This window comes from Chroicocephalus ridibundus, chromosome 4 (assembly GCF_963924245.1).
Source record: "Chroicocephalus ridibundus chromosome 4, bChrRid1.1, whole genome shotgun sequence".
In the NCBI taxonomy this organism is placed as follows: Eukaryota; Metazoa; Chordata; class Aves; order Charadriiformes; family Laridae; genus Chroicocephalus; species Chroicocephalus ridibundus.
Window position 1 is genome coordinate 3,539,918 of NC_086287.1, and position 27,279 is coordinate 3,567,196.

The 27,279-nt window shown below is 38.0% G+C and overlaps 1 protein-coding gene across 3 annotated transcripts in view; it reads left to right on the forward strand.

The window, feature by feature from the left end:
- The window catches only part of SHANK2 (SH3 and multiple ankyrin repeat domains 2), a 412,637-nt gene that overhangs the window by 247,185 nt on the left and 138,173 nt on the right, over positions 1-27,279 (forward strand). For all 3 annotated transcript variants that reach the window (XM_063333193.1, XM_063333194.1, XM_063333197.1), the window contains 3 exons: positions 673-748; positions 20,495-20,577; positions 22,181-22,305. In XM_063333193.1, coding sequence (XP_063189263.1) covers positions 673-748; positions 20,495-20,577; positions 22,181-22,305 — 284 coding nt within the window. The remainder of the gene's footprint in view (positions 1-672; positions 749-20,494; positions 20,578-22,180; positions 22,306-27,279) is intronic.

Here is a 27,279-nt window from a genome sequence, read left to right on the forward strand (position 1 = left end):
GTTTTGTGCGTGTGCGCGCATATGTGTGTGTTTAAACAAAAAATAGTTTGCATTCTTTTGGCTATTTTTCCAGCCGTTCTGAAATGTGTAGCTGTTTTTTCTTCTTTCCTTCTTCCTGTATTTTCCCTCTTAGTCCAAGCTATAAAAGAACCAAAGATTGGAATTCAAAGGTTTTGCCACTGAGAATATGGGTGGAACTTTAAAACTTGTGAATTACATGATCTACAAGAAGTTCCCCTTGTTCACTTGATGTGTATATGATATGATAAAAGAATGTCCCAACTCCAAAGTCAAAATTCTTTTTAAACCACCTTGAAGCCATGTTAATTCACTGTAAGGGAACAAAAGGAAACAGTTTTTTACTGTGAGGGTGACTGAGCACTGGAATAGGTTGCCCAGATCATGGAGTCTCCCTCCTTAGGGATATTCAAAAGCTGGTTGGACATGGTCCTGGGTGATTGGCTCTAGGTAGCCCTACTTGAACAGGGAGGTTGGTCAAGATGACCTCCAGGGGTCCCTTCTGACCCCAACCATTCCGTGATTCTGTGATAAGTACTGTAAGTTTTCTTTTCTTGATATATAGCAGAAAATCCACTTTGAAATTGCAAATTAAACCAGCACTTGATTAAGAAATACAGGAGTAGTATTAAAAGTTCTCTTTTCTTTGTGCAGAAACACGAACAGATAGAACAAAGAAACTCTTTAGACACTACACAGTTGGATCCTATGACAGCTTTGATGCTTCAAGGTAAGATTTTTTCTTTTTGGTCGCAATCTGTTTACAAAACCTTTCTGGGTTTCATTTAATTGTTACTTTTTGTTCAGACTTTTGAGGGAAAGAGGGAAGCAGGTTACTAAACAGAGCTTCTCAAGATATCATTTTACATCTAAACTGTTTTTTATCACTGCTTACTTTTTTTCATATGCGATGGGTCTACAAAAATAGTGAGTAACGAAGTAATGAGTGTCATTCTTGTTTTCGTGAGTGGTGAAAGAGATCAGCATTTCAAGAAGCAGTATGTTCCAGCTGCTTCTACAGTCAAGGACCACTTAAGTTGTTGGATACTTCACAAGATCAGACCTTCTATATCTGTTCACAGAATCATACTTGCTGACAAGAAAACCTAAATAAAATTTTGTGATTTGTTGTTCTGAATGGTATCTTAGGTCCTAAGTAGAAATTAGGCTGTTAAAAACGAGGAATTTAGACATTAGAAATTATATTATTTATTTGCAGTTTCTGCTGAGTATTCATGATTTTTAAGCAGGTTCTTCGACATGCATTATATACAGTGGAAATACAGCCCGCTTCTGGTAGAAAGAATGATTTTAAAGCACAGAACCTCAGTTAGCTGTTGGTGTCTTCTTGAGAAAATTGTGGTGGCGTGCTGGAATCGTTATGCTTCTTTGCTGAGTAATTACAGCTTGGGTTTTTTTTAGTTTTGAAGAAAAACACCTTTTTTGTAGAGAATTCTGAGACGTGTAAAGTAACAATGGCAGAGTTTCATATAGCACACTATTTTTTGAAACAGGAAAAAAATGTGGTTAATGTTTCTTTTATTATGTGATCTTAATCCTTGTTCTGAGGGTCATGTGTAGTTTCTATGCCGGTTAAACAATTTGGGGAGGGAGGATGGAGTTGAAGTCAGCTGAAGTAGTTTGGATACCCAAGATGTCCTTCTGTACTCCTGACAGTCGGTGTGTGGAGCTCTGAAAGGCAGGGGGCCTGCTGGTTGTCTGCTCTATGGAGCCTATAAGTATTTGGAAAATATATAAATCTGCAGTCCCTTGAGTTGTGATTTGAAAGAGTGGTGCAATGTTGGATGAAGAGGGAAGGTTTGGTGACCTGGTGGGGGAAAAAGCACAGGCTTGTGGGTTGGCTACAGTCATCCCACCTTGGAGGCTCTGGTCTTCCTGTTAGTGTATACGGTGTGCTATAGGGCATCAGCTCTTAAGAACAGAGGACTTGGGAACAGAGAAACCCCATTTCAACATCTTCCGTGTATTCCCCTGTCATGATCAGCCAAGTTACCAAGGCTTTGCATGGTTGGACAACAATGTGGTTGACTAGGTAGTCTAATAATGATAAAGCTGTCAAGAGAAGCTGTTAGTCTGTATATGAAACACATAACTGTTCTGCAAAGCCGGCTAACTGGTTACTAGTTACATTTCCAGTGAGCAGAGTGGGCTTTTCACAACATTCTTTGAGTGACAATTCTATGAAGCTCAAAGCCTTGGCTATGTATTTCAGTGTTAATGGATAGGATTGTTTCCGTCAAACTAAAAGCTGCGGCCACAGCATATTGCCTCAGAGATAGCAAATAGTCCCACTTGGAAACCTCCTCCTACTTTCTAACAAAAGATTTTTTCATTTGAAAATGTCACTACTATCAAAACTTTTTTTTTTGGGTGTGGTGGTGGTGGTAGCTATTGATTCTAAAGCATTTGGATTTTTTGTTGTCCTTCTCCCGAGAAAATTCAGGTCCATTATTGGGAGGCAGCAATACCGCCTGCCTTTCTGAAATAGGCAGTACCCTATCGCTTAGAGAGGTTATTTTGAAAGCAGGAGGCCAAAAGCCACGTTCAGACCGTGGGCTTGAACCCCCTGTCACTGGTGCTCGAGTATATCTTTTAACCAGTGGGTTGTTGGGATTGAATGGATTAGACTCCCTGGTTTTGGGAAGTCATGGAAAGTGTGTGAGATGTCTGGGGGGAAGAGAGGATGGTTGTTGGTTTAGTTTTGGATTGGGGTTTGTTTTTTTTTCCTCTTAAGGTGATGAGTTTGTGCAGTGCAACAGCAAAGCTCTCAAAAAATTTACATTGCTTGATTCAGGACCACAGCTGAGCAGGAGAGTTTGTCAGATGAAATGACAGGTTTTGTACGGCCTTATTATTGAGAAATTAGGTATGAAGTATGTCTGCAGTTGTTCCTGATTTTGGCATCGATATCTATTGTCTGAGCAGTAAGAGAGAAAGCAACAGAGTTCTGGCACCTTCTGAGTAAAGCAGAGTTTTGAAGAAAACTCAGAGAATCTGAAATCCAGTGGACCCATTTTGAAGAGTAGTAGTGGAAATTGAGAGGGAAAGGTAAAAGAGGGTAGAATTAATGGGAAATTCCAAGAAATACAGTAGAAAGGCGGACTTGCTTAACACACTTTTAAGTAGAGAAAAGTACAGTAATTTTAGAAATTTTGTTAAATGACACGAGGAAAAATTTTAAAAAAATGGTTTTGGTGTCCAGGTTTCCAAACCTAGTTAGTTGCTGGAAAAGAAAAACTTGTTTCTCTGAGGTGCATATAATAACTTACTGTAATGATGTATTTACAGAGAACACACACCATGATGAAAGGCAGACTTCCCTTTTCATCCTTTACAAGCATGACATGTAGTGAAATGCTGTTCTGATACTTTTTTTCTAAGCCAAAAGAGAGTTTGAGGACTTGCTGTCCTAAAACTGCAATAGCACACACAGTTGCGTTTCAGATACTTGACTGAGGCTGCAAATCAGCTTTTTGTACATCTGAATGGTAATTTTACTGGTGCTTACGTATTGCTGCTAAAGAAAAGGAATTTGCGTTTAAGAATCTGACTGGAGATTAGTATTTCTTGTTAGGATGTATAGATTTAATTCCTAGCATGGGCTTCTTCAGGGAGGGGAATTGTTGGGAAAAGGCAAACAAGATGTCAAACTACCAGCAATTCTCGATATTTCCAAATTTGTACTGCTTTGATTGCTTTCTCTGTTATAATTTCCTGTCAAAGTAAAGGAAGAATATAGTAAAACAGATTTGACTGCTTGCAGCTAAGTTTTAATAAACATTTGTTAGAAGGCAATTGTGCCTATGTATTAGAAGAGCTTTGAAACCCAAGTATTCACAAAGCCCATCCAGTTCCTTTCTGGAGATGATGTGGGGGAGTGAGGGGAAGTGTCTGCTCCCTTCTCTTTTTCCTTCCCCCTCCCAAAGGGCAAAATTGCTGAGTAGAAACACTATGTTCAGAAATCTATATTAATGGGCTTATTCACATGCAGGAAAATACATTGTACATGGCATCTTTCATCTTTAGGAAAATGTGCAGCTTGAGTAATGGAGGTTCATTAAATCTTATTTCAGCTTTGCATAAGAGATCAGTTATCCATACATTAGCACTTCAGAAAAATGGGTACTGTGCTTACTAGTATGTAGAAAGGCAGCGAGACTTGCTTGCCAGTACAAATAGTCATTAAATATCATACAAATATAATATTTGAAACTACCAGGTCTAATGTATTATCTGCTTTAAATGCTGACGGGATGAATTAATTCCGTTGTGCAAAAATGATGTCTCCTGCAGCTGTCATGCGCTGCTACTGCTGACATTCCTTTACAGGGATTCTTTTACTATTTTATTAAAATCTTTTAAGAACTAATTACTTTCAATCATTTTCCTTTAATCTGATGAAGATCGACATATGTTGAAGGGAAGGTTAGGCTTTGTTGTAATGGCATACATGTGAGAGAGGGTGAAGTTTCCTATCCTGTACTGGATGGACAGGAGCCCCTGGACATTTGTCCTGGGCGGTGGCTCTGGAGGCTGAGGTGGCAAGTGGGACAAGCAAAGTTTCCTTCTGCCTCCCCAAATGGAACGACACCATGAGCACCCACGGTGTCAGACCCCAGGAAATGCCATGCCTGAGGCTGTACTTTGTTGACATCCCTTAGAGCCGCAGAGAGGAGCAGAAAGCAGAATCATAGAATAGAATGATAGAATGGTTTGGGTTGGAAGGGACTTTTAAGGGTCATCTAGTCCAACCCCCCTGCAGTGAGCAGGCACATCTTCAACTAGATCAGGTTGCTCAGAGCCCCGTCCAACCTGACCTTGAATGTTTCCATGGATGGGGCATCTGCCACCTCTCTGGGCAACCTGGGCCAGTGTCTCACCACCCTCAGTGTATAAAATTTTTTCCTTATATCTAGTCTGAATCTACCCTCTTTTAGTTTAAAACCATTTTCCCTTGTCCTAAAGACCAGATATACCAACAAAGTTGCAAGGAGATAATGTCAGGCTGCTTTGACATGTCTCTGGAGTTTTGCGTCTTCCCTGTGTTTGTGGTAAGCAGTGATCAAGACAACCATGGGACAGTGTTTTTAAGAGCTGGGGGAGGTGGATCCCAATGGGTTTGTTAGGAAAAATGTTTGTTTGGCTCTGTCTTGTCTAGGCCGGATGGGCAATATTGTGGCCAGCGAAGCAAAAGCTTCCAAAGTATTACAAATATTCTTCAGAAGTCCAGTTAAAGTTCAGGACTACATTTCATTCAAACAAAATTATTTGTACGTCTTAAATCAGTTATTTCATGGAGTCTTCTTTCATCAAGGTCAAATTCCAGTTTAGTAACAGAAATTATTGTTAAGGCATAGAACGGATGTTGGAATTTTAAAAAATTCTTTATTTTTTAAAAAATTAAAAATGAGGTAAACCTTTAGAAATGGTAGGGTTTTATCTGCTTTTTAACTGAAGTGAGGGAATTGATCAATTCTCTCACTGTCCTAAGATAGGACCGTGAACTTTTAAGTCAGGAAAATCAGAGAGAAGACAAAACGAAGTTATCAAATTATGTTAAATTAATTAGCTGTTTAATTTCAAATGTAAAATGTTAGCACCTTTTTAAATGTGACTGATGACTTAGTGGTAACTTAGTTTTCATACTCTGGAGACATAAATGAATGGGCAATATTGGTGCTATGTAAAGATTATAAACTTGATTTTGTGGAAAACATGATCCAGTTGCCTTCATGCATTTGGAAACTTTAGAACACGAGTGGAAACTTTTACTGCTGCATTAATCGCACCATCTCCCTCCCATCCCCAACAGAATAGTGAAATAGCAGAAGTCAATAGCATAACTGAAAGCCAACTTCCATGCAATTATGAAGTATGTGATGTAAATGTAAGGTTTCCTGTCTCTTCTGTGTCTTCGCTGTCTTCACAGTGCAATCGACTTTCACATCTTTTGGTTTTTTTTTTTCCTAACCGCTTTAACTGGTACTAATCACTGCATGGGAGAAGTTTTCTTGGTGCCTTTTCTTGATATCCCATGGCTACAGCAGGATTACTCAGCTCACAGGAGAGGATGTAATAATAAATAACCTTTTTCAAAGGCTTCTTGTCACAAAGTTAACGACGGGACCAAATTGATTTGCCTTCTGCTTTTAGTTCTATTTTTCTGGATGAAGAAAAAGGAGAAAATTGAATAGGGTAGTCTGGGAGGTATGTGTGAGAAAGATTAATTAAAAGCTTCATTCATTAACCCTAATGTCCCTACTTGTAGTCAGGTGGCAGCATCCATGTCTCACGAGGGTAGAAGCTGACAGAAGCAACTCCTCAAAAGCCAATTTACATACAAACACGTAACAGAAATGAGAAATTCCTCTCTGCTATGTATGCCAGCAGTTCTCTGTTGATGTCATCTGCACTGTCGGATAGAGCTGTATAAGCTTTAATGCCGGACACCTCAGAGAGACTCTTTGGCACAGCTGAAGTTGTCTACTCCGGTAATTCGGCAGGCTCTGTAGCGCCTTTTATTTTTCAACCCGCAGAATCTACCTGTTGAATACCGCAGTCTTTGTCCCAAAGTTGTGATGTAAATGGTGCTGTCTTAATAGGTTAAGCATTAGGTGTGTTACACAGTAATTGCCCTCCTTTTAGTGGAAACTCTCAATTTGATGCAGAAATACTTTCATCTACTTTGATATCTGGTTTAATGTGGGTATTTTGCATAAATTGATTGTCTTCCTTCTGGAAAAATGCAGTTATGCATGACTTTAAATACCTGTTTTAAATGGATGGAAACGTCTTGAAGAATTCTGGTCGTTGCAAGTCATGAGGAATGTAACGCTGCACAGGGAGCTAAGGGACTTTGGCCCAGTTCTGGCTCAGCACTGGTCCCGTTCCCGTGTCACGGTGATTCGGGCATACGTACTCCCGAGTGCTGCTGCTTCTGTGCAGCAATCTGTTAAATCCTGGCAAATGGTTCGTTACACAAATTGAAGGAATATATAAGAGCCATTGTTATTTTTTTATATCCTGCTTGACACATTTTCACATTGGTTCTCCCTAGGCCTGCAGAACAGCGAGGGCGACACTGAGAGAAGTGAGATTAGGTCTTTCTGCATTGACATAACTGGCTTTTTTTGTTCTTCTGTTGGATGGTACCAGTTCCACTGTACTAATGTTTTCTGTGAAGTTTGTACTGGTCAGTTGGTCTCATGCAGGAACTGGAGTGAGGATATTAAAATGGATACTGTTCATTCTTAAAAAGAAATTCATGAGTTCTGTTACTTCATTCTGGGATTGATACATAGATAAGAAGTTGAAAGTGATTTTACAGTTGTTCTTAGCTGCAGGCATAGGTTTTAAACATAATTCTTGGTTTCCTTTTCTGTGGTGGAAAGAAGTAAAAGCAGTAGTATTTTAACTTCTTTACATGTATGCATAGCTCAATTTTTGTCCGGGAGATAGTAGCAAAAATATCTGAGTTTGCTCATAATTGTAATGTATCTATAATGTAATGTATATAAAACTGATATAACCGTGTGATATAGTGATGTCATTACATCTGAATGCTCCTTGAGGTTTTAATGATTTAAGATCTCTACATTTGTGATACTCTTGGTTCTTTTTGGCATAGAGAACAATCAGCACCAACCCAATTATGGAAAACAAAGTATGTAAAATATTTTGTGTGCACGTATTGTTACTTTATTTCTAAAGATATTTTGTTGGGCTTGCCTCATGCCTGTTCTGAATTAATTCATTTTCTGTGAGTATAATAGTCTGATAGCGCTGAACTGCTCTTAACGTGTGAGGCAGAAAGACAAGGGTAGCTCATTTCTAATACCTTGTGCCTCATTAACTTGAAGAATATAATTTAATACAATTTGGAAAATTATATCTATGTTTAAGCAATAATTAAGGCATTGTAGATTTTGTGGAACAGGTGGAGATGCAAAATGTGAAGTTTTTCATTTACAGTTATTTAATTTCTAATGAAAATGATCTTACTTGCTAATAAACAACTTCGCACTTTGCCTCCCCTGCTGTTGTGCGCTGCCATGACTGAGCTTTTTATGTTGGTGACTACAGCAAATATTTAAAGTAATTGCTAAACTAGGAGGTAAAAAGGGTGTGTGTGTATACGTATTTGAACTTTTCGTTGAAATCTGTAGTATAATTTCATGAAGATGCAATATTAAAGTCTAATAAAATTACAGGAAGGTGCAAAACTATACGGTGAGTGGTCAGAGTTTCCATGAACTTGTAAGTGCATTTTTAAATTGTTTACTGCCTTAATAGTGAAGTTTCTTTAAAGCACTTCAATAAGATCCCACTTTTAGCAACTAATGGTTTTGTAACTAATGACTGAAATTTGTCAGACATTTTCTGGGCTAGATGTTTGCCTGAATTTTTAGTGATAAAGTGTTAGCAAAGACAGACCAACAGTTTCCAAGTCCAAAGTTGAAAAAAAATTATATATCCCTTCCCAAATTTAAAAGTAATATGTTCTTTGTGAGAAACTTTAAAGATCCCCCTCTAGTGCTAGTGAAGACCTAACTGTGTAACGATGGGTACAGAAGGTCCCGATTGCAAGGGCCGTGATTTGGTGGACGTGCCGTTTCCTGAACAGCAACTGATACTCTCAAGCTCTACAGTGTTTTCTCTGTAACTCCTCTGACCAGGTGCCGGAGGACAGGATGGATTTAAATGTCAGAACTGAAAGCGGCAGCCTGTGTCCTGTGCATGGGGAGGAATAAAGTTTTCTAAATTAGAATAAAGTAATAAAAAAAAGGAAACGACAGAAGGTGAGGACAGCAAGAAAAGACTGTGAGGGTGTGGTACCAGGTTAGTTAGAAACAGGAGCAACATAATTAGATGCAAGGATAGAGCAGAGGAAAACAGGAGATTAAACTATTTGTTTTCCAGGAGAAAATAGAACTATTAACAATTCTAACAGTTTCTAACAATTAGTGTTTTACATTCCTGTCTCCTGGCCTCCACTGCGATGATGTAGCTTCCTCTACGTGACCTTTAATTCCCTGCCCCGCTACACCTTTGGCTGCCTTCCTCTCACCTCATCACTAGATGAGCAAAACCCAACATATGGTGCCGCTGATTGTAAGTGATGCATTTTTAAGTTTTGGCAGGCCAAAAGGAACAAATAACTGTTGAGCTCGCACTGTGGGCTTTCCTCCAGTGGGAACAATGATTTAAACCACTTTTTTTTTTTACTTTTTCCAGCTAGATTTTCGCAAATATTTGTTGCGTTTGCAGAATTTGATCTACAAGGCAAATTCTAAGGGTGACTGGCAGGCAACGTATGTCTTTTTTTCCCTCTTAAAAGAGGACACTATTGAGAAGCCAGAAAGGGGTTGACTTTCATGCTCCAAGTAAAGCTGGTCACTTCCACTGCGCCAAACCTAAGGTTGGTGGGAGGAGGATGTCTTGTTTTGTCTTGGGGCAAATAGATGTGCTGGAGTTGTATTTCTTTATCGGTTGGGTGGGGTCAAACTGTACCAAGAGGGACCTGGAAAAGAGCAAGCAGTAGCTGGTGTCAGAGTGTTCACTTGGAATAAAGAAGATCTGGGCTTGAGTCCCATGTGTGTTAGACTGCTTCGACTTAAACCCGTACCTTGTATTGCTGATGAATGCCAAGAACATGGAGCATAGAGCGATTCTCTATCCAAGTCTTTTGAAACTATTATTCTTTGCCTGAGCCAAGAGGCAGATGCTAGCTCCGTGCTCCGAGGTTGTGGCGTGCAGGTGGGGACGGTAGGTTCGCATGATTGGCAGGTATACCAATTGAATAGCTGGGGGTATTGCTGGGGGGGCTGCTCTCTCTGGCATCAAATTTCATCCCCTAGCCAGGAGAAAAAATGTCTAATGAAGGCTTAATTTAGACTAAAATATTTCAACAAAGTATTTGCTTTAGCAGATAATAATAAATAAATAAATAATAATAAAAAATAAACTAATTTCATGGCAAAATTCCGAACAGAAGAATAGTGAATGTTAAGTTAAATATGTGCACTAGGAAATGGTGGTAACTGCATATTTAGAAAAAAAAGACTGTTACCCATGTGTCTTCTAATTTCTCTGGTTTGTTTTTTTTTTAAATTAAAAAAGCATGTTGGCACAGATAACGGGTCTCAGAATTAAGAGTTTAACGTGTCGTTTGAAAACTAGGGCTGATACTGAGTAGATCCTTTAAACTAGCATTTCAAAGACTGATAGCGTAGCACTGTCAGATTGATAAAACAGTTGGAGCTACAGCAGAGGAGGTTTATTCCTCTACAGTAAACACTTCAGATATCATAAATTCTGAAGTGCACTTAAAATTAAACTCTGTGCATCTTAAGTTAGTCACTCAATTGAAATGATAAACCAAAAGTTTTACCCTGTCTCCAGTACTTACAAAATAAAAGCTTCATATTTCCAGAAGTGACACGTCAATGCAACCAGCGAGCTCTAGCTGGACGTTAAAGGAAAGAGGGCAATAAGGAGAGATTGCATTTCAACTTTCCCTTAATTAGGAAAAGTAACAGCCAATTTAAATAAAGCAGAGTTCTCTCTCTTCATCAGCTGATACCTGTCAAGTCAGTGAGTTTTCACTGCTACCAAAGTTGTTGGCTAAACTGGCCTTGCTTTGACAAAATTCCTGAAAATGACGATACTTAACAGCGAAAGCTCTTAAGATGGACGTTTCTCAAGCTGTTTTGCAGATAAGCGAATAAAATTTGGAGTAAACTTAAACTAAAGGGCTTAGTGTAATTAGGGAAATGGAGAGAGGGGAGAATGTATTTCAGAAAAAAGGTAGAGATGCCACCTCCTTTTTGACAATGAGATTGTAAAACAATATGGTGATTAGTCAGGATTTTCAAATCTTTATTTTTATATATATATATATTTATATCATCTTATATCCTGATATATTCTAATACATGCAAATTAAACTCTATTTGAAACCACCTCAATTTCTTTTCAGTAAAATCCTAGAAAATCTAAGTTTCTCAGGCTATCCTGTGTTTTTAAAGCTCTTGGAGAAGAAAAAGGTGGGAAAAAGCTTTCAGAAAACCTTTCCTCTGTGTCTTTGTTAATACCTCACTTGTTTTGAGACAGAACTTGAAACTTACTTGTAAAATGCCTTATACTAAAGTGTCATCAAATTTTACGGGAATTTTAACACTGGTGATTAAAGCACTATACACTTCTATACAATGTAGAATTTTAAGTGAAATACGTCTCTAAAACGGAAATGAACAGTCAGGTTTACTCTGATTTCTTGTGGTTAGAGCTGTATTTAGTTTCCAAGGAATGCAGGAGAGGAGGAGGATGATTCCTCCCGCTCATCATAGCGAACAGGGAGTGACGGAAACCCTGAGGGACCCCTTAAAACTAATTGGAAACTCATGGTTATCACCAGTCGTGAAATCACTGGTCTCTTTCCCCTATTTCATAATTTATTTAGTATGTTTACACTCTCTGAATGACTGAGGGAGCAAATCAAGTTACGATACTGAAATGTGTAGTGAGTTTAGTAATTGTTATAAAGACCTGCAATGTCAGACTGCTACCTTAAAGGGCTTGTAACACATTGTAAAAGTGTTAATAAAACACTTTTTTGTTTCTTCGTTCATTTTTTTAACTGAAAGTGCGACTAAAGTGTATTATAGTGAGCCCAGTCAAGAGGAAGGCAGATCTAATCCCCTGTGTTTCCATGGGCTGTGCGGGTGCCAAAGCATGATGACAAAACCGTAGAAGAAGGGAATAGAGTATACCATGGATTTTTTTCAATAAGACAGGGAGCAAGTAGCGCAGCTTGGGTGGGGGCTGGTGGAGTGCTTTGGGGAAGCACCAAATGTGTTTGTCCAGCTCTTACACCCTTCTCTGCTGTTGGCCTGTGGCAAAGACGGGATCTTGGGCTCCAGATGGTCCAGTGGCACTCTCTAAAAAGGGAAGGAAAAAATTCAAAGTCCTATCTGATACATGCCAACTCTGAGATAAGCAGAGATTGATTAGCAAGCTTTCTGAACTGGTTTAGATGCTGTAGCAGCTGAAGAAAATCTTTATTGTTATATATAGTTATGTTTCTGTAAATTCATACCATTATCTTTTACTTTACTTCCCTGGTTCTACCTTTGTTATTTGTCCTATTTCCTAACCTTGGACACGTTCTTTTCCGTATTACTGTGTCTGTCTGTGATAATACTGACCACCTTTATCAAAACCATTTGGAAAATTATTGCTTAAAAAAAAGCGATATAGAAAAGCAGTGTTGTAATTAATAGCTATCATTGTTATTCCTTTTCTGTGAATACTTTATATGTTAAGTTGCTTAGGGAAAAAATTCCTATTTTTGTGTGGTTTGGTGTCAGTAGCAGGGGCTGGAGCTGCAGCTGGTTTGGGCTAGAAAAATACAAACCTAAGAAGAAAGGTGGATAAATATTCTAGTTTCCTAAACATAAGTATGTGTTTGTACAGTCTGTTTGTTCAAAGCTCGTAGTATGAGCAATGAATATTAATATTTTCATAGTGCAGGCTTAGATTGCTCAAATGCTTGATAATTACAACTGAAAATTGCTACTAAGTATCAGGAATAAGTGGAGTGTGCTGTAGCCCAAAATACTAATGTGATTGATGGAACATCCGCGTGAAACGGTTTGAAGGACTCTGCATTATAAAACTCCCATGTTCTATACTCGAAGGACACCTGCCTGAATGTTTCATGTTTGGTTTTCACTTTGTTGTGTGTGGTACTTGAACTGACTATTTATTTTTAAATACAGAAAAAATTAATGAAGATAGAGGAATGAAGCTTTTCTTTTTTTTAAGCGCACTTTGCCAGTCTCCTCACCCTACAATGTTTTTTTTATTTTCTCCCTACCAGTGCAGATGGGAGAGAATAATAATATTTCTCTTAAAAAAAGACTATATACACTCACTGTATTGTGCATATAATGTGTATATATATTCATATATGGATAGCCATATATCCATACTTGTTGATATGCTTGTATCCTATAGATATAGAGATATAGTCATAGATATAGGATCATGACCTACTATTGACTTTCTTCTTTTTTTCCTTCATACACTAGCTTGGGATTTCTGTATAACATAAAATCCGGATGATTTATATTTCCAGGAAGTTGTTTGACTTCCTGTTTCGCTATATCAATATGTTACTTTAGTGGTTACGGTTTCAGCAACTTAAGGTGAAAACAGGGAAAAAAACAAAAGTAGTACTAGCCAAATTAATTGACTTGGGTATTACTTCAGATTACCTACTCCCTTCTCCACACCAAATATGACATTTAGTGTAATTAAAGGCTGGATAAAAGAAGGTGGACTGATATACATACATAGCGAGAGGAAGTTTCTCCTTGGTTCTACGTAAAGAAATTGTGTAACTTCTTCGCACTTGTGTCATAAAATGTAATGCTTCTCTTTTTAAACCTGTATTTCTTCGTAACGTTATATAGCATAAATTCACATATAGCACTATTACTTCCTTTAACATAGGTTGCTTCTTTATAATCATGGTTAATCCTTTGGGCAACTCTCAGTCTCAGGGCTGCAAAAAGCAGTACAATCTTTCTGACTTCCTAATTCTTATTGAATCGCTTCATGAGTGATTTTTTTAATTTTTTCTGTAACTTAATGAGGAGCTGTTCATTTTTTACCAAGGGTTTCAAGTATTCAAAATCCAATAGAGACAGCTTGGTTACTTGTTTAAAAGTGTGAATGAAACACCTTTGTAAGTGGAAGGAGTTTTATGCCCTGTCAGCTTTTACAGTAGTCTGTAACTTCCTCACAATGCAATACAGACCTGCGCAATGTAGGAACTGGGGAATATCTAAACGTCTTTTATGGCGTGTTACAGTTTGGCATATACCCCTTTCATCAGCAAATGAATGTCAAGGGAAAATATGCAGCCATGTTTTTCTAATGATCATAGGTCTCTCTCTGTGATGTTTACTGAACTCCGTAGAAAGAGCACTGATACAGGAGATCTGAAAAACAAATATGTAGATATAGGAAGTACATAGGAGTATTGCTGAAGCGTCCTCTCTTCTTTTCCCTTTCCTTTACTTGGCCTGAACGTAGCCAGCTGAGGAAGACATGGCTATGCTGACTTAGCCATTCAGCCATGGAGGAAATGTAAACTTGGCTGAGGAGAAATTAGAATATGCCCTTTCTATTGGAGTTTGAAGCTATTTGCCACAAATAACAAAGCCAGAGAGAACAACAGTGCAAGGGTGGTGGTGGTACCTAATAAGGAGTTTATCAACTTAAAGTTAACCGTCCTCCAGTACTTATCAACCGTCTGTTTGAACCTATTTTTTACTGCCCTCCTCCCAAGCACATCTTGCTATAAACATCCAGATAAACATACGTTCTAAAGGAAAATCATTTAGACTCATTTTATATGACTGAAATTATATTGGCAGAATTGATCAGTTGTACAGAGTAAGGGGTGTGCATGTTTTTGACACAAGGCAGGACAAAATTTGCAATTTTATTTTTACTGAATTTTAATTTTACTGAATATGTATATTGTGCGTACAGAAAGCATTGTTAGAAGGTGGGAATAAGTAGCTGAGGAAAGCAAAATGTAGAAAATAATCACATGTTCTGAAAAATGGTAAAAACATTTCACCAAAATAGGTGGAAACTGTTATTGGTTATTTAAGACGTTACCATAAGAAACTACAAACGATTCTATCAAAGGCACTAGCACTGGGTTGTGAATTATTCGTTAGCATAATAGCCTGGTTTTGTTCAAAGCTATAGCATATACTTACCAAATAAGCACATTCTTAAGACAAATTGCGTTGCAGTGCAGTGAAAGACATCATCATGTGAGGGAATCTCTGCATGTGACAGCAACGTGTTACAGAGAGGTTACTATGAGTTTGAATATACGGTTGACTATATCATGCTGCTTCTGTTGGGCTGTGAGCAGGTTAGGTAGGGACCCATCTCTCTATTTGCCGATTTGCTGTGCAGAGAACCACGCTCACTGGCGGAGCTAATACCTCTTGAACAAGGGATTGCTGTTCCACATTACACAAGAGCTGTGAAGGCTCTTCTGCAAGACCTACAGCTGGATGATCAATGCCTGGGGAACTCAAGCAATCATATACAGAGTCTTCATTAATCTTGAAGGCCTTAATTACAAGGATTAGCCAATTTTGCTGGAGTCATTACAGTAGATGACTATAAATAGTTAGGTTGACCCCTTCCAGCAACGCCAGCAAAATTTTTTCCACTGGAAGTCTGTTGTATCTTGCAGTAAGATTTGCTGTAGACAGCACTTCCATTTTATATGGTATCAGGACAAATAACTTCCCAAGAAAGGAAAATATTGGGAGAGAACATTCTTTATGTGCTTTTAACAGGGATTGGCTGTCAGAACATGCAGTAAAGAGCTCCTCTTGAATAGATTACCAGAATGCCCTTCTATGGGCTTGAACGTAACCACCATAAATTTATTATCTTAGCTGGAATGGAATTAGTGCACCTGCTTTCAGACATTGTATATAAATTTATGGAATGGTTTAGATATTGGGTTTTTTTGCATCTGGCAGAGTATAAAAAAGGCATTTCCTTTATTGTTGGGCTGTGATTTGATCCTTCTAACAAGTAGCTAGCTGTGAATTCAGTACATCTTTCAAAGAGATTGAAATGGCAAGAGTGCTAAGGAGAGGATATAAAAAAGGTCTGATGAAGAGATTTGGATTTACTTGGTGAACTGAAAGACGGGAACTTGGAGAGAACACCTGCTCACTGAAGGACAGAGCAAGCATGTGACTGAAGGGTTTGTGGGCTAAGCAAGCTACTCATTTGGTTGTATAAATGGTTGTTTGAATCTCATGTGTGAGATGAGAGATAACTTCTCTACCTTGGGAGGCTGTAGTCCAGTTTGCTAAAGCTGAAAAGGTTAGACCTGGATTTTGTTTCTAGGGGATGTACAATTGGAGAGAATCAGGAAAATAATTCCCGTTTCAATTCAGTTTTTCTCTGCCTTAGGGAGAAATTGACAATATACCAATAGCCATTTTTGTTTCCAGATAATGATGGTCAGTTCCAGTGGTGTTCATTCTATGTCCTGTTTTCAACACATGAAATCAACAGCGATACATGTGATGCAAACTTGCCTAAACATATTCTATGGTCCTGATAGTTTCCATCTTTGTCATTCAGTATTTTAACTTTTGGAGTAAGTCATGCTGTAAGATAGGGTGTAGTTATTCTCGTCGGGAAGCTAGGTTTCATGGTTTTGCCTCCATCGGGAACCTGTGCTTCAACCTTTATTTTCTTCATACAGTTCTTTACGAAGGACTTGACGTTTCTGCTTCCTTCCTCAAGTATTGTCTTAATGGGCTGTTAGCAAAGTGGAAATCCTTGCTCTCTTGAAAAGTCTACACAGATGGTGGTTGTTATGTTGACTGCAACAGTGCTGGGTTCAAATCTCAGGTGTCTGTCTGACCATGGGTAAATCTCTTTATTTCCCTTTTTCCATTGGTAAGTCTGTAAAATTCTGGAAATTCTAACAGCTCCGCACAATTCTCGAGCCTTAAAATGTTAGGGAAGCTCCATGAACTGATGAACAAGTATGTTTTCTAATATGTAGTGTTTGGATAAAGCAAAAGTGATTTTAGGTGGACCTTTTTTTTGGCCTGAAGCTTTTATATTTGAGATTGTGCTTCATGCAGAAATATTCTGCACTTGATAGAATGTATTTTGTGTTTAAATTTGTATCCGATGTATCTTGGCTTTATACAGCCCAAAGTCAAAGTAATATGTACCCTATTTAAGTAATGAGCTATTGATTTTAAAATTACTCATTTTATTAACATAATATGGAACTAGTAATATTCTGAACTTGTCTCTGAAATGGATGCTGTTTAATTTCAGTTTGAGATGGGACAGAAATGGAGTTTAAGGATTTTACCTATTGAAATTTGGTGTATCACAGATAGCAGGGATTCTTCAGCCTCATGTAGAGCCGTACACTGTACTCAGAGCATCCTTGCAGAAACGCCTCTTCCTCCTGCTTGAGCTCAGACCTCTGAACGGGCTCGTAATGTAACGTCCCCTTTATTTGTCACTGGTAGCTATACCCTAGACGCATTCTGTCGCTAACTATTTACAACACCTTCAGGATCAAAGCAGTGCTGCCAAAGGAGGCTCATTGTGAGAAATTTTGACCTACTTTTACTCTTGGCACCGCTTTGCCTGCCAAGACCAGGTAGACTGTGAACAGACCTTCAACGTGTCCTCAGGGAAGAGGTCCAATCTGACATTGAAATAAGAGAACCCTCTCATGGCAAGGCAAACAAAAAGCAGAATTGCAAACCGTCACAGGGTAAACTTCTTTTCCCCCCTCTTTGCCTCCTTCTCTGGAAGACGCAAAGTGAGTTTGCTGGGAGAAAGGGTGTGGAGGTTGCGAGTTTGAATCATTTGTGTCTGCGTGTTCATTTTCCATCCTTTTCCTGCTGCTAGTTCTTATCTTTGCTGCTCTGGGGTGTGCGTAGAGAATCAATTTGCTCTCTGTGATTGCTTTAAACAACTTTAAACTGCTCATGCCGTAAGATTATTGCAGGTCCCCTTCTCCTAGCACATAAACGGGAAGAAATGGATACACATCTGATTTTTTCTGATGTACATTTTTGCTTTACAGGCTGTGATGGAGTTTTCCTTGTGTAGTACATGAGTGAAAGAGCATATTAGTAAGCTCTGTTTATCAAGTCATAAAGATCAGTTGGTATATTTGGCTACCAAAAATTCATGTTGTGCTTCTCCTTCCCTTCCCTTTCCCCTTCCTGTGGCATGCAAAACACAAAACTTCGTAAAATTTTGGAAATTTAGTATTCCCACTTTCAGTGTCTAAATTGAAGTATAAAACTGGGTAGTTTACGCAATAAATGTGCTGTACATGAAAAGAAAATCATAGGTGGCTTTCATATTTTTAATCTGGACAGTTATAGGCCTCTACGTTAGGATGAAGAGACCATAACTTGAAAGTGCCTGTTCATTTCATGAGCTGACTGTGAAAGGACCCTGGATGCCTTTTTTTTAGGTGTAGATGCCTAACTTTGATCAGGTGAATTGATCCCGAGTTTTCTGAGCGCTGCTTTTGGAACTTCAGCCTTCAGCTTTTTAAGGAATGGCGTTGTGAATTTGTCTGGTTTTGTCAACAGAAATGAAAGAATGAGTGCAGGGGCTGATGAGGTACCTGGCGAATAGGCTTCTGAATTCTTTCTATTGATGGATTACGATGAGAGTGGGATTTGGGTAGGGGAGAGGAGGGTTGTTCTTTGAACCAAACACTTTCTGTGATTAGGTTCTCAAAAGTAGCCTTCTAACTTCTATTAAGCTATTGATTGTTTACGAGGAAACTTGAAGGAAATGGCTTTTATTAATTTGACCGTGTATTAAGAAAAAGACTCGGGACAGCTTTACCGTTGACTCTTCAGTGGATAAGTATGAAGTACATCTTGAAAATGTGAGTGGTGAAATGAAGATAACGAGCCAGTATACTTGTAGGTTCAGTCAGTTTCTGTAACGTTAGGGCATTGATGGAGGGCTTCAGCGCTCTAGTATGGACTCTGAGGGTTGCATATTCCATTCCACCCCAATATCCCTAAACAGGAGTGTCTTTGGCTTTCTCAAGAAATAGGCATTTTCCTATTTTATCCTTTCCATAGCAGAGGTATTGATTGTAAGAAAAGGTAATGTCTGAATTATATGGTAAATAATAGTAAGTTGAGGGAGTATTCAAAAGTTGTTGGTACTTACGGAGATCACCCGTGCTCAGAAAGTCACCATTGTGGTAGTTCTAATTCAGGTGTCGTTCCCTTCAGTGGTGTTTATATACTTTGTAGTTTGGAGGACACAATTACATCATCACTTCAGCAGTAACATGGAGTTGCGTCCCCCAGTTAGAGTAGGAAAGTCACTAAAAGGATGATGTGTGTAATACATGAAAGATCTGGAGTTTGCACATTGGTGTCCTGATGTCATCATCCTTGTCTTTGTTCAGAGCTTTAAATAAAAAGGTCACACCAATTTTTCTTTAATTGGTTTCCTCCTCCCCTTCTGGATTATTAATGGCACTGAGGCAGATCCGGTCTCTTATTGTATTGAATGCTTTGGTGACTAGATTCTGTACAATCCCGGTGATAACAATAGTTGGCTAGTAAAACAATTAAGAAAAGACAAGAAAACTTGCTCATACTTCTTTCTGTCTTAAATAGTTCAGTAGGTATTTTAAAGCCAACCTAGCAGCGTGTTTTGCAGTGCTTACGATTCATGAATACTTAACCCCTGACACTGTCTTTATTCAGAAGAATGTCTTGCAACTTGTGCTGTCTAATGGTTTTTATACCTAAAAGAGCATTCAAAATCTCTTTCTTTTTTTTCTCTGTTGGTTTTTTTTTGTTTTTTTTTTTTTTTACTTTGAGCTTATTTTTAGTAACCTAATGTTTCATAAAAGACACTAAACAACTTAAGGCTTTTACAGATTGTTCCCTGTATGTGAAAGGTCCCATTTCAGTGTGGATTTTATGCATTTTCTTCATTTACCGTCTACTCTTTTCTTAGCCAATGACAGTAAGATTCCTAAGGCTACTTTCTCTTTAAGGACATACTGCTTACATAAATAGTCCTTTACAGCATCTCCGTGTTTTATAATATTAATTGTTTATCAGAAGATGGGCAATATTCCTTAGAAATGTCTTTTCCTGAGTGTGCATGCCTTGTTACTATTTCAATTATGCAGATTCTTGATGCTGTGGAAATTTGTGCTTGATGACGCCAAGGCAGCTGCACGTTGTTAGCATTGTAGGCTGTCAGATGATCATGTGGGATTCTTGCAGCATGCAACATTCAATAGGATTGAAAAAGGGCTTTTGATGCAAGGCATAGCTTTCAGAATATATTTGTGCCTTTTAGTTAGCTAATAGAAAATCATAATTTATTATCTTTAAATTTAAAATGCTGCCTCATTTTTCTTCTGGTTGGTTTCATTTTGGCTTCACTAGAAGATGCATCTGGTACATCCACGATTGAGGAGTTTATTAATGATACTGTTGTTCAGTTCACTTACTTTTTTTCCTTTTAGAGTCCTAGCTAGCCCACAGATTACATGATCACATGTTCATTCAGTCATTCATATAGAACACAAACCACCATGCATGATTTCTTCTGCTTTCTTTTTCCTCTCTGCCTTTTTTATTCCTTTTAAGTTGCTTTGTCATGTTCTCTTTTATCATTAAGCTTCGTCTTTGTCTTCCCCTCGCTCCTATTTGTTCTTTATTTTCCCATGCTTGGTTACTGCAATATTATTTGATTAACGGGCTGTGATGATGATGAACCTGCACACTGGAGGAGCAGCTACTACAGTGGTGATGAAGGGATGTAATAATGGTCGCTATCCTCGGAATTCTCTCTACAGTGACTGCATAATAGAAGAAAAGGCAGTGGTCCTGCAGAAAAAAGACAATGAAGGATTTGGATTTGTGCTCAGAGGGGCAAAAGGTACGTGCTTCTGTGTGTGTGTGTGTGTGATGTGCAGTGGCATGAAGAAATTTATACATCTCTGAATATAAGCAGGAATTATTCTTGGTGCACTTGGTTGCTAGACAACAGGATTCTCTGTATGCTATACTACTCAGACGGATTTTAGTGGCTTCTGTCTGTAGCAGTTTGCATTTTTCCATAGGAGAAGCACTGTATAATCGTTTGGGGGGGAGAAAGTTTTGTCTGTATTTTTCTTGTGTTGGTATATGTAACGTTTTGTCAGTAATCTGTTTTGTTATGCAGTTTACCTAACTATGGGAAACCTGCTTTCCTTATAAAACCTGCTTCTTTATTTCAAATGTCAGTCTATTTAAATAGGTCTACGAATAGGAATAGACGAGAGAGTGATGTTTTGTTTAAAATAGGTGTGGATCTTCTGCAAGGTGACATTGGTGCAGTTTTAGTATGAAAATATGATCTTTTTTTATATCTTCAGAAGCTGCACGTATGTTGCATGGCCTGTAGTGTGCTCATTTTAAAAGCTGTTCATATGTTAAGCTGCATGTTACTTTTCTGCAGACTAAAATCTATAATAATGGCATTCTTAAGAGTTAAAAAAAGCATTCTATTTAATGCTTTGCTTTTTAACTTTCAGTCCAGTCTGCTCCTTTTGTATTTAAAAAAAAATATATGATGGTATGTCCCATCTCTTGCTCCCCCTCATTTTACATGGGTTCTCCCTTGCCTTGCTTGAGCATGAAAATTATTCCGTATCTTCACTCTTGGGACATGGTTTTTGCTCTCCCTGTTTCCCCACCCCTAAACCAGTGCCACCATAGATTTTCAGTGCCGTAAAAGCTTTTCTAATTTTAGCTAAATAAAAACGTTTGGAGTTCTACTCAGAAAGCCAATAGTGCTACCTTTTAGCTAACCCGTTGGCTTGAGTTGTCTGTGCATTGAGCAGAGGTTGCTCCCTCTGTGTGAGCCCAACAACTGTCCCCAGATTTTCTCCGTAGCAGTGAGGGCACCTCAGGTGAAAGACCCAAGGACTTTTCTGCTTGTATGTGTACGTGACAGGGAGAGAGAGAGGGCTGTTACAAGGCCTGCTCTGCCTCCTTTCCTAAAAAGTGATTTCTTCCGTTATTGTCTTTGTAATATACATCTAAATCTAGAAGAAAAAAAATTCAGTTTGATCTTTTTCATCCTTTCGCACCCACCCCTTCCCCCCCAGCTCGGCCGGATGCTCTCTCCTGGCTGCAGTGCATAATTCATTTTTAGCTGGATGTTGCCAGAGTTACAAACAAAAGGGTTACCCCACCTAATACCGAATATCCTGGAATACTCAGAGTCCAGCTTATTGCCTCATACAGCTTGATTTGGTTTGTGTCAGTAAAGAAGCATGTATTTTTCTCTCTGAATGGAAGACCTGTGGATTGCTATTGCAGAGAGATTGCACTCTGGTCCCAGCATCTTCATATCCTCAGAGGCAGAGCCCTCTGACTTTTAGCACCCACCATTTTTTAACCATCAATTTGAATGGCCAATAGTAGGCCTGTAGTCAAGTGGTATTTGCAAGCACTCCATAACTTTCTGTTTTTTAATGTGGTATTTATTTTTAAAGCTGACACACCAATTGAAGAATTCACCCCAACTCCAGCCTTTCCTGCTTTGCAGTACTTGGAATCTGTGGACGAAGGGGGAGTAGCATGGCAAGCTGGCCTGAGAACTGGAGACTTTTTGATCGAGGTAGGAGATCCTGAAATTTGATTCTCAGCTGAGGAAAGAGCGATGTTCCCTTTGAGAATTTACTTTAGAAAAAGTGTGTGATGCTTCTGACTAGCAGGTTCAGTGGACAAACACCAATAATATACTTCACTTTATCTATTTTAAAATCTCCTGCAGCGTTTGGGAAAGCAGTTTAAAAGAACAATGTTCAGGTTGGCTGGGAATTTTCTATTTGTTCTTGTTGTTGGTTGGGAATACACTGTCAGAGGAATTTGGGAGGTTTTTTCCTTCTTTGCGGTATTGAATTGAAATTTAGATTAATTTCAATATTTATTGTAGGCTATCAGTTCTGTGGTCTTCTAAATATTTTTACAGACTCACCAAAATTAATGAGTTTTTATGCAACTATTTCTGCAATCATAAATGTCAGTGGTCTAGTGCTGTTTAAAAGCCATGGAGAATAAAGCAAATTGCTTGAAATTAAAGATTTCCAACAGTGCACTGTAAATAAAGTCATACAAAAAATAAGCAATGGATGTTATTGCAATATAAATTACGTTATAAAAAGGCTATATTTAAATACTCTCTTCATATCAAAAATGGCTTCACATTCTATGTTTTGGAGGATTTTTGGTTGGTAATTTAGGTTTTGTTGAAATAGTTGGCACTCTTTTTTAGTGTTACTGGGCAGTTTGCAACGAAAACATGATTTGGGATTTTCTTCCTCTTCCCCCCATAATCTTTTCATGACCAACAAAGCGATGCTGTGATTCTGTGACACTAGGTATTTGAAAATAGGTCTTTCAGGATGAATTGACCAAGGCTTGTCTCTAACATCTGTTGATTTTATTTTATTTTATTTTTTCTTCTTCAGGCACATATGTGTTTTGTTAAAGTATTTACTGGTGCTACAACATTTCTTTCTGCAGAGCTGGCCTTTACATTCTGGAGAGGATATAATATGCAGCTTTTATTTGTTGTGTGCATTGAACTCCCCTGGTGATTGAATTTAAATAGTTGCACCACTTCTTCACATTATAACAATGAAAGAACAGGCTTTGCAGACTTCTAAAGTAAATTGACGTGCATTTTTATCTGTGCCTTCAAAGTGCATTTTTCTTACTGTTTACTTCAGAATTGGCATATAGAAAACTATTAAACAATAGCTTAGAAATTGTACTGATATGTACTCTGTGCAAGGACGCTCTGAAAACTACGATTATTGGCATTAGGTGGTGGTAGGTTTTTTTAGAATGAAGCTTCATTTTTAGAAGTTGTTTTCTTGTTAGGCTTTTAATCTATAGGGAGTAGGAATAGTCTGTACTGGCTGATTTCACAGATAGGTTTGATGGTGAATAATGTGTAATTTAATGGAGAGGATTACAGAATGATAACTATGCATATGGATTCTTTTAAGATCTCTGAAGGGATGCAAGGAGTCTGGGATAACTGATTCTGCACAAAGCTTTACTGGTTTTCTGGCAAATGAAAGAAGAATTATAATTGATTGTCCAGACAATTTATTCCTAGCCTTAGCTTAGAGGAGCAGTTAAACATGCACATGCATTGCTGAATCGCGACATTAATCCCTACTCTGTACAGGCCAGCATATTCGTAATAATTCTGAAAGAAGCAGTTGTTACATGCAAATCAAATCCATTTCTGTGTAATTTATGTTCATCGGGGTTATTCTGTTCTGAATCTTGCAACTTAATTAAGAGAATGTGGTAATCCTGAGAAATCACAACTTTGCCGTTGCTGAAGATTTTTATGTTGGAGAAAGGCAGGGGTTTTTTTTTTCTGTTTTATGAACGGCACGTGCAGTGCTCAATGCTCTCTAGCGATAGAAAGCCATCTTTGAAGATATTTACACTGATGCAAAAGATACTAGTGCTGAAACAGAAATGACTGGTCCACCTGCACTTCTAGGAATGCCAAGCTATTTTATTTCTTGTGTTGAACTGAGCAGAGTTACATGTACTATACATTGCGGTGAGTGGTTATCATAACTGGTGTAGTTACTCTGGCTTATTGTTAAATGATTTCTCCCATGACTCTAAAGTTTATGCTGCTGTGCGTAAGTGCCACCTCAACCATTTGTAAGTAATATAATGCATTTATCATAAATGTCACATGAATAATAAAAGAGTTAATGGGCAACTAGGATCCTAATTAGTGCCATTTATAACACTCGCAGTAAGTGTCAGGCTTTAGGGAAGTGAGAGTCCAGTTTGGCAGAGGGCAAAATGCAAGGGAGAGCAAATGTTACCCTCTTGCTCGAGGAGGTTCGGAGGCGTGGGGTCATGGAGATAAAGAGAACCTTTTCCCTCATTCCTCACTATGGAAAGACAGGTTTGACAGGAAGATAGATCCTTTTTTTGGAAGCATGAGAGTAGGTGAAGAGAAGGCATCATTTCTTCATGTGTAATTGTGGTCTCTGGATCCTCTGAAGGGGGTAAAACTTCAACAACTGCTACTGAGCATACCAAAGTAATTCAGCATTGAAGATGGTCGGTGTCGAGCAGAACAAATAAAAGATCTATACATAAAAGGAAGAGAAGGTGGTGTCTTACTTCAGCAGGTAAACAGGATAGATATTGGCTGGAACAGTTTCGAGTTTTCATCAGGTTTGCAGTTTTTCTGAAAAGCCACGTGATACTGATTTGTCCAACCTGTACAATTAATTTTAACATGAGACCTTAGAGATGAATATTAAACTTGCCTGTAGGAATAGTGCTCACAGATTCTTCATTGAAATTTCTGACAATATATTTTTTTTCTCCTTGCTTCAAACCCATATTTTTGTGATAAAAATTATTAAGTGGCTTTTCTGGATAGAGCACAAATAAAATGTATTGGAAAAGCAAGAGTAGTTTTAGAGCTGAAACAGTTAGCCGGAGACAGCTGTCATTATATGTGGATTTTCATAAGCAATTCCACAGTTGCTGATTCATTTGATTTTTCTTAGCTTAGATAAACAGTCAGAAATGGAGTATGGTTATGACTTGGTTGTTATAACTGAGAGTGATTGTATGCTTTGCCCTATTTGCCGTTCTTCACTTTTTTAGTTGATATTTTCTTGAATCTTGGTATCTGCCCAATTAAAAAGACAGATAAAAGCAAAGCAACATATTAGTAGTGCAAGTGCTATCAAACCGAAAAGATGACGGTTTCCATTAGAAAGGGATTTCAAAACTACAACCACCATTAATGTCCACACCAATTCTAAAGCCATTGTAGATCGTTGTTAATTTGTCAGAGTGACTGGATTTCAATAATACACCTGTTCAAGTTTGGAAATGCTTGATCAGAAAAAAAATGAGCCATAAGCTGATTTGATCTGTTACTTGAAATATTTGCAAGAAAGAAAAGTATTAGCTCTGACTCTAAATCTTTCACTTATTCATAATCTTTAGATGCCTAGCCCTTTGTTACCTTTGTTTAGTGTGGTCAAACTCAGCATAAATAGAGGACCCATTGGCTACTACTGTTCAGAGTCCTGCCTTAAAACACCACTTAAAGAATTCTTTAAGTTGGGGTTGTGTTTTCTTTTGAGATTTGCTTTGATGACATATACAAGTATAACGATCCTTGAATAAAGGCATCCATTAAAGTGGAAGAGGTTTTTTAACTGAGAATAGGATTTGGGGGTTTTTTTAGTATTCGTAGATATATTTAAATATAGACTATCTTACTAAATAAAACCCCAGTGGATTATTAAGTATTTGTTATTGTTGCACCCATGAGTGTGCAGCTGTTTTGCAGGTGTTGCATGATGGGATGTGTGGGGATTTTTCATCCGCCGCAGAGCATATCTCACATCAAACAATAAGGTTGTAATAGCAATACTTAGAAAGTGAAACTCATTCTGCAATACTTTACCAGAATAATGCATTTCTTCTCTAAATGAGGCATTGCAGTTTGCATTATTGTGCCATAAAATCACTTATTTTTCCAGATAAATTGAAATGTTATTGTCTTCAGAATAGGGTGGCTGCTTATTTACATTCCAGTTAAAATGTAAACTAGATAAAACCAGCGTATTACCCATTAAAAAAAGAAGAAAAGGGAAAAAAAAAAGGCAAAATTCAAGGTTTGATTTGAGGATCAAAACCAGAGATGGTCATAGAAGAAATCTCATCATTTGGCTGCAGAACAGTTCAGTTGTACATCTGCTAAACCATGCAAAATGGTCTGGAGTATAACTGCCTGCATTTCTTTGTCCTCAAGGGCCTATAGAATTTATTGGTACAGACTTTTCTTTAAGCTGTGATAGGTGGAAAATAGCCATCATTTTATTACCAGCAGCATTATTTTATCACTGTATTAGATAAAGGTATATGTCCTCTGACTGTATGTAGGAAGTAGCAATAGGCATTTAAGGAAGACATGTAAAATATCTAGAATAATTTTTTTTAAAAAATAGACACGAGTTAACTTGAGATTCTTATTTAACAACAGGTTAGATTTTGTTTTTTTCCAGTTAACGCTTGTATAAAACCTCAAAAGTGATCTGGAAAGCAAGCTTTTAACTTTATTGTTGTAACTTAGACTGTAGTCATTATAAATACTTTCAGCAAGCATAGCAATGCTATGTCTTACATTTGTATTCAATGGCTGGATTTACAAAGTGGGTTTGCAAAGCCATCTGTTAATGATTTAAATCCTTTCTGCAACAGAGAAACCTTCCCATCCTCAGGTAATCTTCATTAACTGCCCTGTGGCTGAGTTTTCTCTTTTTCCTAGTGTGAACCTCGCTAGCTTCTGCCACCAGATATAAATCTAAATTTTTATTTACTTATTTATTTTTCAAGGCACCATGATATTTTTTTCTCTCTTGGAAATAAACTGAGGCGTTGTTAGTGTCTTTGTAATAACATGGATTATCACATTGCTATTTTTTGCAGTTGTTTTCTGAAAGTTTGTTCATATGCTCCCAAAAGTGTGGACGCCAGCTCGATGCAGTACTTAGTAAGAGCCTCCCTAATATTGTGT